The 13,292-nt window shown below is 36.4% G+C and overlaps 1 protein-coding gene across 1 annotated transcript in view; it reads left to right on the top strand.

Moving 5' to 3' along the window:
* LOC150107904 (TATA element modulatory factor-like) overlaps positions 1-13,292 on the top strand; it is a 483,854-nt gene that overhangs the window by 236,690 nt on the left and 233,872 nt on the right. The window contains exon 14 of the mRNA XM_090390537.1: positions 7,315-7,512. Within this exon, the coding sequence (XP_090246663.1) occupies positions 7,315-7,512 (198 nt within the window). The remainder of the gene's footprint in view (positions 1-7,314; positions 7,513-13,292) is intronic.

Here is a 13,292-nt window from a genome sequence, read left to right as displayed (position 1 = left end):
TGAGAGTGTGAATGTAGAAAGTGTGAATGATAGTATAAATGGTTTCTCAGAGAACAAAAAAGATGAGATAGATGCATTGAGTGAGATCGCGTTGTTGAATAGTGCGATAGAAAGAGCAAAACAGCAGCTAGAGTGCATGAACAAAAGTAGACTGAATGAACCAACCAATAATAAAAGGTATGACAGGAAAAATAGACGTATGAATGTGAACATGAACAAAATGAAGGATAGAGTGCTGTATGGAGACTCGTTAGTACGAGGTGTGTTAGTAGAGGATTTGACAAAATCGTACCAACCTGGTGCGACCATAAAGGACGTAACTGCGTCTATTAGAGAGCAAAAGGAAAGGGTGAAAGAAATGATTGTTGTGGCAGGTACGAATGATTTGAAAGGAGATAAAATGGAAATGATAGAAGACCTGAATGAATTGTTTGAGGTAGCAAAAGAAAAGAGTGAGAGAGTTAGAATGATTAGTCTTTTGCCACGGTATGACAGTGAAATGTTTAAAAGGAGGGCTATAATTGCAAATGACTTTATGCGTGGGTTATGTATGACGAGTGGTGTGGAATTTGTGGATGTGTGGAGTGAGTTTGATGGGCGAAAGGATCTATATAAGATGGATGGCTTGCATTTGAATGGTTACGGTGTAAGAAGACTTGAGAAAGTGTTGCTGAATGTAGTGGATGTGCAAATTCAGGGAAACTAGATTTGTTAGGGGGGGGGGGGGGAGTAGAGATACAGTCCTTATGGAGGCAGTTGAATGTAAGAATGAATATAATATGCCAGAGCAAATAAGGACAACAAATCTGAGTGGGATAGTTAATATAAGGCATCAAGGTAGGGTTGGGGCTAATGGGGGTCTTAAATTCATGTACACTAATACTAGGAGTATTAGGAGCAAGAAGGAAGAGTTTTTGGCCATGGTTGGCACTTCCAGACCACAGGTTATAGGTATTAGTGAAACATGGCTGACTGTAGATGATATAACTAGTGGGATTGAATGTGATGGGTATAGTGTGTTCAGGAATGACAGAGAGAATAAAATGGGGGGAGGAGTATTGTTGATGATAGCTGATGAGCTCCAGCCAAGGAGAATAGAAGTTGAATTGCAGGATAGAGAAAAGAGCACATTTGAGGCCATTTGGTGTGAGATTGTGGCTAGCAGAACTAAATATACAATTGGGTGCTGCTATAGACCAGGTGATGGAAAAGATGGTGGTGACAGTATGCACAAGCAAATAGAAGAAATGGGTGGAAGGAGGGTGATTATTATGGGAGATTTCAACTATGGTCGCATTGATTGGAGTGAGGAGAGGACACACGGGAGGAAGGAACTGGATTTTATGCGGTTATTAAGGGATAACTGTCTGCGACAGCCTGTAATGGAAAATACTAGGGGTCAGAGAGTGCTTGACCTAGTAATTACATCTGAGGATTTAGCTGTAACAAATATGACCACATTGCCACCAATAGGTGAGAGTGATCATAGGGTCTTAACTTGGGAGGTGGCTAAAGGTGTAGAATTTTCAATTAAGACAGGGTACATGTGGAATTATCGGGCTGGAAAGTATGACAAACTTAGGAGTTTGATTGGTTCAGTGCCATGGCATGTACAACTGCAAGGACTAGAAGTTGATAGTGCTTGGGAGGTAGTTAAGAAGTGCTTGCATGAAGCAATGGCTGACTGTATACCTAGAGTCCGAATAATAAATCAAGTAGGGGTTAAATGGATGAATAACACCATTAAGCTTGAGTTGCAAAAAAAGAAACAACTATGGAGGGAATTTAAGGAGAAGGGTGACCGGCAGGCACATGAACGGTATAAAGCGCAGGCCAGAAGGGTGATGAGTGTGGTAAGAAAAGCAAAAAAGGATTACGAAAGAACATTGGCCATGCAGGCTAAAGAGAATCCTAAACAGTTTTTTAGATATGTAGCAAGTAAAAGGAAAAATGTACATGGCAGATTGATTTTAAAGAATGCCGATGGTAGGGAGGTAACTAAATCAGTTGAGATAGTTGAGTTACTGAGTGAGCACTTTGCAAAAGTATATCATCCAGGTGGTGACATTGCAGAAACGAATAAACCAGTAGATTATACGGGAATTGTGGTTAATGAAGTGGAGGTGAGTAGTCTATTGCATAACCTCAATGTCAATACATCTGTGGGATTGGATGGTATACCAGCTCGTGTTGTACGAGAAGCAGCTAAAGAATTGTCAGTACCCTTGACCATTTTGTTTAATTTGAGTCTCGGGCCTGGGTTAGTCCTGAGCGGGTGGAAAGAGGGGAAAATAGTTCCACTGCATAAAGGTGGTTCCAAGACTGCTGTTGTAAATTACCGACCGATTAGCATATCAGGAATCATTGTCAAGGTCTTAGAGAAAATAGTCAAGAGGAAAATACAAGATTGGATAGAAGAAAATGGGATACTGTATCGGGGACAGCATGGTTTTGTGAAAGGTAGGTCATGCCTCAGTAACTTGCTCACGTATTATAACACAGTGACGGCTGAACTGGATAAGGGTAATGGGTTTACGGTGATTCTACTGGACCTTGCCAAGGCCTTTGACAGGATTCCACATGGAATTCTAATCAGTAAATTGCAGCATATGGGAATGGACATAGGATTGGTGAGATGGATAGGAGGGTGGTTGACGGAGAGATATCAGAGAGTGGTTTACTCGGGAGTAGAGTCCACAAGACGGCCTGTGACTAGTGGTGTGCCACAAGGATCTGTTCTTGGACCACTGCTGTTTAATTTGTTCATAAATGATATAGGAAATGATCTGAGAGGAACAGTTCATTTGTTTGCGGATGATGCGAAGTTGGGTAGGGCAATAGTGAATGCAGATGACGTCAAAATTTTGCAGGATGATTTGGATAGATTGGAGGTCTGGGCTAAGGAGAATGGATGTCAGTTTAATGTGGCAAAATGTAAGGTTATGCATTTTGGGGTGAAAAGATTGGTGGCAGTTTACTGCATTGGTGGAACCCTGCTCCAGGAAATTGATGAGGCACGAGATTTAGGAGTGTTGGTAGATAAGGAATTGAAATTTAGGGGACACATTGCAAAAGTGACCAAAACAGCTCATCAAATCACTTGGTTGCTGAAGAATACGTTGACAAGCAGAGACAAGCAGGTTATTGTTCCTCTGTATCGAGCCTTGATAAGACCCCATCTAGACTACTGTGCTCAGATTTGGTCACCTAGGTTTCTTCTTGATGGGGAGGAGGTGGAGAGGATCCAGAGGCGAGTGACCAAGATGATAGCAGGTCTGTGGAATGAACCGTATGAGAACAGGTTGAGGATTTGTGGGTTGCAAAAATTGGTTGATAGGCGGAGGAGGGGAGATATGATTGAGACATTCAAATTACTGAAGGGTTTCTATAAAATTAATTCAGAAGATATTTTTGAGAACAGGGCTGGTTGTGGGAGGACTAGGGGACATCCATGGAAACTGGGCAAAAGTGTGGTTAGTAAAGGCGTTAGAGCTGGGTTCTTTACTTTTAGAGTAGTGAATGAGTGGAATGCGCTCCCTGAGTCTGTGGTGGATGCTGTAACAGTGAATGAGTTTAAGGCGAGGTATGATAGATACTGTATGAATGTCAAATAGTTGTGATGAATATGATTTGGGGCCTCCCTCGATGAGTCTAATGACTCCCTGGAGTTGCCCATAATAATAGTAATAATAGTAATTTAACACAGGTTTTCAAAAATCGAAACTACCCCACGCATCTAATAAATTACGCGAACTTTATGGCAAAATGCCGTCTTAACAATAATACAACAAAAGCAGACTTCCTGACATACATGGTCATCAAATTGCCATACATCCAAAACACATACAAGGTTTACAAATACATTTTCAAAAACACGAACTATAAGCTAGTATTCACCACAAACCATAAATTAGGAACTCTCCTAAAACCTACTAAATCTCTCACTCATAAAGAATTATTCGAACACCACAACGTAGTCTACAAATTCCCTTGTCAAAAAGACTGTGACGTCACCTACACGGGCTCTACAATTAGGTCGTTATGGACTAGACTACAAGATCACTTCAGGGATTGCAATATTCCCATTCCAGAATATCTGAACACGAAAAAACATCGCAACATCAAAAAGAAAAACAAACCACAGAATACAGGGAAGATTGAAATTGCAGCTCACGCCCTTGAACTAAAACACATTCCCCAAATTGACAAAGCCATAATCATTGACAAACAAGAAAACGAAACGATGCTTAGAATATCCGAAACTATTGCCATAAAATGTGATGGTAATTCTATCAACGTCCACCGCCCCTACCTAATTTCCGAATGTTGGACGATCCAAAACTTACAAATTAAGCCACGCCTCCAGCCATTTAGCGACAACAAATGCCCAAATCTGGCAGACACATCTTGCAGCCTTGACATAGCCCTACAGTCATTCCCACAAAGTTCCGACGATGGTCAGAGGATTACCGAAACGGTCCACCACCCCGTAAACCCTTGCCCCAGTTTCCACATAAGGATACCCCTTCCTTTTCCCCCCCTCTCCCCACAACAAAATAATATATATATATATTATTAATAGTAACCCGGGTTCCCAAACTTATTTCCCGTGTCCCAAGTACATCCCCATGTTCTTTCCCTCTCTTCCCCCCCCCCCCTCCACAAGAGCTTGGATTTAGAAGGCATCTTTAAACCAAAATCAAGGTATGTACTTAATTTTTCAACATTTTTTATTCTGCCATAATTGCCTTCTACACTCGCCCGTAATGTTCTAAATTATATATATATATACCCCTTTTGAGTTATGTTAGCCAATGTATTAAATATAAGGGACACTCCTAAACAAAAACAGGCTAAAATAGCCGTTAATTATATTAATAGTGTTTTAGAGGAGTAGCATGGGAATTTCCCAGAAATTATACTTAATTTTATGACAACATTTGAAAAATCATGTGAATCTAACATTGATATGGCAAGGTGGAGGTTGTAAGTCCATTTACAACCTCCACCTTGGAGGTTGTAAATTTTACCAATGATTTTCAATTTATGACAATAGTTACGAAATCATATGAATATAAGAAGGATACAATAAGATGCCCACAGAAAAGCTTTTCAAAATGCTATAGTTATATATTGTATTTTTCTCTTCAGCCTTCTGTCTGGTGGGACTGCATATACTACAAACCAGGGAGATGATTATAAGCAAGGTAGTTTCCTGTTGCCTTCCTTGATATATAGTAAATGGAGTATTATACAGGACAATACACAGTCTGTATTTAAGTTGTAAGTCAGCAATTAGGACTGAAGGAAATATGTGAAGATAATTTGATGTAAAACGAGGTGTAAGACAAGAATGCATATTATCTCACTCTTATTCATCATCTATATGGATTGCATTATGAAAGAAAGTGGCATTAGAACTCCTAAACATATTGAGTACAAGCCTCCAGAATTCTTTAACTAAACTGAATAACAACTGTAAGAAATATGCATGAAACTGAGCAATAAAAAGTCCAAAACTATGAAAATAGGAAGGAATATAGAAAACTTTAGCTGCATTCTCAATGGAGAACTTATAGAACAAGTAAAATATTTCTGCTAATTTAGCCACAGATTTTTTGTGAAGATGGCAAATTAAATATGGAAATAGACTATAAAGTAAGCAAAGCCGGTGTGGTGGGAAGCTAGTTGAAGTTAGTCTCTTTTATTCATTTGGAATAAGGGAGAAAAACAAGCAGTGTGCCATACAGTATTCAAACCATGTTTTAATAAGGAAATACTGTGAGCAGACATATGAATTCAAAATTATAATAACGGAATAACTCACATAAAATATTATTTAATAGTGTAATTTTCGCCTATGTATCGCAGGCATCTTCAGTAAATTTATAAAGCTAATTGAACAATAACTGACAATTCCAAAGGGCGCCACCTAAGTAGCTAATTTTTTTATTTTTTTTTAGTTAGGAAATTTATTGACCTTTTTAGTTATCTTACATTAGCTACTTAGGTGGCGCTCTTTGGAATTGTCAGTTATTGTTCAGTTTGCTTTATAAATGTACTGAAGATGCCTGCGATACACAGGCAAAAATTATACTATTAAATAATATTTTATGTGAGTTATTCTGATATTATAATTTTGAATTAGTATTCAAACCAGTTTTAAGTTATGGATATGATATGAGAGTTGAGTTACAAGTAAAACACTTCATCGAAGACTGGAGACATTAGGCATGAGAGTTGTGAGAAAAATGGTCTCAGGGGCAGAATCATATTAAAAGTGAAACTATTAGGAATGAACTTGGCATTGCTAGTATTCAAGAATGTGCGAGCAGAGCTAATGTTAAGTGGTTTGGTCACTTAAACAGAATGTGAGGAAAGATTAGGAAACTGCTATTCAATGCTAAGATGCAGGAAAATGATCCAGGGAGTAGACCATGTTCTAGGTGAATTGATTCAATCAGGAGTGCTCTAAAAGACCAAAATATTAGATATGACAATGTTGGAGTGCTGACAAGTAATAGCCTAATTTTGAAAAAAAAAATTGTTGATAGGAGATTGGTAATAATGTAAACTTAATCATGTGGTACTGTTTTAGTAAGTTGTACATCCCTTGAGGGTACATATCTAGAAATTGATGATTATGACCATCTGGCATATCTCACTTTCTTTCTAGAGAAAAGCCATCATTATCACATGTGATCTGGAATGTATAATTTTCCATGGGAAATTTGACACCTGGAAATCTCTTTAAATGACTAATATTCAAAAATTGCATTATATAATTTTAAAAGGTTTCTGACCATTCTTTTGCTTCATCTTTGATGCAGCAGACTCTTAAACAGTAATGTAGTATCCCCTGTGTGTGGTGTTTGATACAACAGTACCATATTTACTTAATTATTTTTAATAGTAGACGTATTTTCTCTCTCTCTCTCTCTCTCTCTCTCTCTGTAGTGTGTGTGTGTGTGTGTGTGTGTGTGTGTGAGAGAGAGAGAGAGAGAGAGAAAGAGTGAGTGACATGCTGACTGGTAATCAAATAACATCCAAAGAGACCAGTTTAAGGTTTCGCATGAATTATTTACATGTAAGATGAATTTTGTTAAAATTTTCTGCTGAGTCAATCAGAGTAACTTGTTTATTTTATTTAATATATATTTACTGTTATTTTTGGCATTATTTTAAAATTATTGCCACTTTGTAATTAAGATTGAAAAAAGTGAAAATATTTAAAATTCTTTGTATTTTTTGGTGCATTGTGTGATTTTGATATGAATATAAATTTATTCACCTATATGTTAAAAATTTTTTAAGGAAGTGGCACTAAGTGCCGAAATTGCTGCAAAAGAAGAATTAAGGCATGCTTTAGAGCAAGCCAAGATGGAGAATTCCAGAGAAAGAGAGGCTTTAACAAATCAGATTGAAGAATTAAGAATCGCACTTTCAAAAGAAGAAAAACAGTCACATCGAAGAGAGGAAATGCTTATATCAGATATAACAAACTTGCAACAGGTAATTCCATAATATAGGATTGATGAGTAGTTATTTTTGATTTTTAGAACAAAAAACAATTGTATTTTGCTTTTGCTTATTATCCAAGGTATGTTGAAAATGTTGTGGAAGTCTACAACCAGTTTGTGTATTGTATATATTTTGCATGCTATGAACATCGGTGTTACTAATGGCATATTAGAAAGACTTCTGGATCTTGTGTAGAGAGAGAGATACTCAGGACCAGAAACGCATTTATTGTTTTATTTAGATTGAGAGTTAATGTAGTGGCTGATATTGATGCAGTTGAATTGAAAGCCCTTATTATGTAATATCAGCAAAGTTTTGACTATTCTCGATGCACATAGGTAAAGAGATAATGAATTAGAATAACAGTTGAAATTAAAGTGCATGTTATAATGCATGTAATGCATGATATTAATTGCAGGAGCTATTCAGAACAGGATAGATTCTCCAGCTATAAATTATTATACTTCACAGAAATAAAAAATACTAATTAACAAAAAAAAAAATAATAAAATAATAATCACTTAGCACAAAAATGAAAAGTATTGCTAAGGATAACCTCTCAAAATTAGGAAAGCTTCTTAGTCATTTTTATAAAGCTTTGGCCAATAGACATGGGCTTTGTAGCTTTCTTCAGAGTTTACTAACAAGAAATAACTTTTATGTAAAACTTAACTTCATTCCAATGAATTCTGTGTCTAGTAGATATAATGTGACTGCCCAGACTTGACTTATCAGACTCATGAAGCAAGATATAATCTTGTGTTCTTCTAAAGGAATCTGAGCAAACTTACCAGTATGCTATGACAAGAAAGGCCATATGAGCACAGAATTCTATAAACTCCAGGACAGGATAGATTCTCTTTTGGAGAGTCCAGGAATGAATTTAAGGAAATGAGCATCTTTCCATTTCTTTTCAAAATGGATGGAAAGAAACAGAATTAGGATGTCACAAGATGTGAATCTAGAAAGGGGAGGCAACTGTTGGCGTCTACTTCCAAATTAATTTTCTCCAGAAATTCATAAAGCTCAGGCAGTGAAGAGTTCCAGATAGCAAATAGTACAATACATCATCAGCATATAAGAGATAGGAGAGTTTAGGAGAAAAGATGTTTAGAATATATATGTTTGAAATGTTCCATGTACTAGTTGGCTATGCAGCCCATTATCCTTTGGCCAAACCTTAATAAAAATGAATGTATGAGGCTTTCCCAATTTTGACAGTTTATCCTTAGCAGTGTTTCTCATTTTTGTACTAATTGATTTATTGTTGTTAATTATTATATTTTTCTTTGGAGTGTAATAGTTTATAGATAGAGCTCTCCCTCTGCAATTAATATAATGTATTGTAATACGTGCTTTAATGTCATTTCTTGTTCTAATTTGTTTAATCTTTTTTTCCTAAGTGCATTGAGAATGATCACGAAAATTCTGCTGATATTTAATGTTAATGTTTTCCAATGTAAGTTGTTATTCTTTAATAATTTAATTTTACATTATGTCTTCCACTTTTGTGTCAATTTTTTTTACAATACAGAGTTGTTTGTTGTTAATTTTATTTGTACATTTGAAGTAACATGCATGTGTAGAATGCTCTACACATGCATGGTTACTAACATGCATGTGTAGAATGCTCTCAACAGTAGCTGCTTCAGTACTGCTTTTGTTCTATTTTAATTAAAAGTTATCAGGTAAATTTTTATGCAGTTTTAGTGTGATTTATATACTGGATTTCTGAAATTGTATGGCAGTTATTATATGACTGATTGCATAAGGGTTAATTAAAGCTAGATAACTGGGAACAGACCTCCACATAGCCATTATGGAATTCAGAGAACTGACTACTCTAAACATTGTCTGATCTCACATTCCCATGGTGCAACCTGTTAGTAAGTATCTAGCTGATGCCCAACAAACAAGGATGGGATAGGATTTATGACTTTATTATAATGAATACACCTCCAGAGAGTTCAATGAATTATCCAGGTAAATTTAATTCTACAATGGTCCAAATTAATTTTCTCCAGAAATTATGTATGAGTGTCTAAATAGACACTCATACATAAATGCCTATCATAGCAGCTTGAACATCTTTTTGGATACCTGGCCACTGAATCTTCTCAAGTGTTTATCCATTTCCTTGGAATCCAACTGACCATATCTAGACAGTAATTCAGATGTGATTTTATCAGTCTTGTAAAGTTATAAAATAATTGGAATGCCATGTGGGAAAATCACATTAACAGTATAACTTCTAAACTTTAACTCACTATCTGCAATCATCCGCAGGTCTCTAGATTCATTGACTACTTCCAAAAAATATCTAACCATAGTCCATTCCACACGCTTACCACATGCTACAATAAGAACCTGGACCTCATATGCTTTCCAACAACACATCCCTGGCTGGCTATGAGGTATGACCCTGACTCCCACCTCTCCCATAAGCCTCCAATTTTCATTTGTGCATATACTCATTAAGATTGCCTTAGTAACTTGTATTTTTCTGGCATATCTCCCATCCTCCATCTATTCCTCAACCTTATCTTCTTGGTTACCTAGTCACTGAATCTTTTCAAGTGTTTCTCCATTTCCTTGGAACCCAACTGACCACATCTAGATAGTAATTCAGATGTGATTTTATCAAAGTCTTGTAAAGTGAGAAAATAATCGGAATACCATGTGGGAAAACCACATTAACAATATAACTTCTAAACTTTAACTCACTATCTGCAATAACCCACAGGTCTCTGGATTCATTGACTACTTCCAGAAAATTTCCATTAATCTGACATTTTTTGTATTTAGGAATGATAACAATGTCAATTTTTTTCCCAATATCCTCACTTTTAATATTATTATTATTATATAAGACCTCTGTTGAGTCAAGGACTCATCAAGGGAGGCTAAAAAACATCCAAACCAGCTGTCATACCTTTCCTTAAATTCATTCACATTAGATGCATTCACTACCCCTAAAGGCAAACTATTCCACTCACTCACTGTTCTCTGGGAGAAAAACCTAGCTCTTATCCCTTTTTTGACTGTGAACAAACTTAACTTCCATGGATGCCTCCCATGTTCTCTCCCAACCTTCCATATAATGAAGAATTTCATCAGATGATATCCTCTAACACCCATTAAAAAGTTTTTAGACCTCTATCATATCACCCCTCTTTCTCCTGTTAACCAGAGTCTGCAATCCATATACTTGCAACTTGTCCTCATAATCTAAATCCAATAATCTAGATATAATCTTTGTAACTCTTCTTTGCACCCTTTCCACAGCTTCTTTATCCCCACGGAACCAGGGAAACCAAATCTGCACACAGTAATCCACATGGTCTTTTCAATGTCTTATAAAGAGGCAAAATGACTTCCTTATCCTTACATGACAAGGTTTGCTTCAACATTGCAATTATCCTCTGATTTCTATTTGCAACTTTTGTTATGTGACCTTTGAACTTAAAATTCCTATCCACCAATACACCAAGATCCCTCACTTCCTCAGTTTCTTGTAGCATAACCACCCTAATATAATATTCACAGGAACTCTAATCACGCCAAAGTGCACGACTTTACACTTACTAACATTAAACCAATAGCCATTTTTGTTTGCCCAAATTTCCAGCCTATTCAAATCATTTTGTAAGTGCTGAATATCAGTAGCATCCCTGATTGCCCTGCCGATCTTTGCATGATCAGCAAACAATTGTACATCTGATGTTAGACCCTGCCTGATGTCATTAACATCCCAAGTAGCCATGATGTCTATAGACGTCCAGCTATATGTGGATACGATTATGTAACACCCGTTGAATAACATGGATAAGAAGTGCAATTTGGTCTCACTATTTCATCCCCTTGGTTGGTAGGTTAATGTACAGATTGAACAATAAGCCCAAGGACTGAACCCTGAGGTACACAACTGGTCACCTTAAATCTGACAGATTCACACCCACTGTATACCACTTTTTGATATCTGTCTTTCAACCATACTCTGATTTAAGTAAAGATTTATATTCCAATGCCATATTCTCCAGTTTATGCAACAGCCTTTCACATGGTATCATATCAGATGCCTTAGAAAAATCCAACATTATCATAGTGTATCCATTCCCTTTATCCAACTCGGCCATAACATTGTTATAAAATATCAGCAAATTGTTAAACATAACCTTCCTTTAGTAAAAGGAGCAGCATGGTTTAATTCCATCTTGGACAGTTGTTTTTCATTCTTTTAGGATTCTCTTTATGTAGATGCTTGTCTACCCATTTCTCTATGCGAGTTCTTACCAACTTCTCTAAAATCTACACTACCACACCAGAGATACTGATAGGGCTGAAGTTATACACATCAGTTTTTGCACCAACCTTGTACAATAGAACTATTATACATTCCTTTCATTCCTGTGGTATCATTCCTGAGTCGAGACTCAAGTTATGCAAACATGTAAAAGGCCTAGCCATTTTGGCTGAACAAATCATTTAGCAAACGGGCAGATATTCCATCTGTTCCTATATACAAATTCTTATCCAGGTTATGCAAAGCCCTTCAACCTCATTTTCATGCACCTCTAACTCTTCATCTAATGTAGCAGTAGCACTGTGCACTATGTTACATACACCTGGTTGATATCGTCATCATCTGAGCAATTCAGGTATAGGCTTTTTATGTCCTGTTCCTGCTCTGCAGATGAAGTTGGTCTTTCCATCTTAGTCTCGGACGTCCGCGGTCTCTTCTTCCTGTAGGTTTATATTTATATGCTAGTTTGGGAATCCTATCGTTATTCATCCTTTCTATATGGTGTATAGCCAATTTTGCTGATATTCTTCTATTTCTGTGTTTTTCTTTTTATCTAATCTAGTCAGTCCCAGAAGAGGTCTTAGAAACTTCATCTGTGCTGCTTCCAACCTTTGTCTGTTTCTTTGTTTTAGAATCCAGATTTCACTTCCAAATTTGAGAGATGGTTTAGAGGTCATATCATGTAATCTTAATTGAGTTTCTTTAGTCATTTGTTTTCCAAAATTTCTTTTAATTATGCCATTCATTCTATTGTAGACTAAATTTGTAGTCTTGCTTCCATTTGTGAATCAGTATTGTATTGCGAGATTATATTTCCTAAGTATTTGAATTCTGTAACTTGTTCTATTATTTTATTGTTAAGCATAATTTTGACATTTTGAATGGTGTTTCCACACATTGCCATCTTTTGTTTTTGTTTCAGATATTTTCATTTTTTAAATTTTTTGCTATTTCAGAAATGTTGATCAAGTATCCGAGAAAAAACTATTTTAATACCAACTAGTTTCACCAACTTAAGCTGTTGGCATCTTCAGGGTACAGGACTGATGATAGGAACTAAAGCTAACAAAACATGTTACAGACTAGACATTAACAGAATTCTAATTATAAATTACAAAACAACACTGAACGTGTGCAATACACTTGTGGCGCATACATGATTTCACTTATTGTTGTTCAGGAACGTTTTATAGTTGGTGCGAAAGTTCATTTCTTGTGTGTTTAGAGATCTAATTAGGGTCTTCCAGATCTTGGATAAGATTAAACCTTGGTTCCTATTAAGATTTTCTGCAGAACGGGCGACTGTTGTGGCTTCTTTAAAAATATGAGAGCAGTAATCCTCTTCTATGTAAGGAGTACAGCTTTTATCCCACTCGATGACATGGTTGGTTGTGGAGAAATGAGAAGATAAGCCTGATATATCTTGTCTGTTGATTTTGACATATCTGATGTGTTCTCTCTGTCTTAT

The sequence above is a fragment of the Typopeltis vanoorti genome, chromosome 3 (genome assembly GCF_054136105.1).
Source record: "Typopeltis vanoorti isolate ZY-2024b chromosome 3, IOZ_Tvanoo_1.0, whole genome shotgun sequence".
Classification (NCBI taxonomy): domain Eukaryota; kingdom Metazoa; phylum Arthropoda; class Arachnida; order Uropygi; family Thelyphonidae; genus Typopeltis; species Typopeltis vanoorti.
Note: the sequence above shows the minus strand (reverse complement) of the source record. Positions and strands in the feature narration are given on the sequence as shown.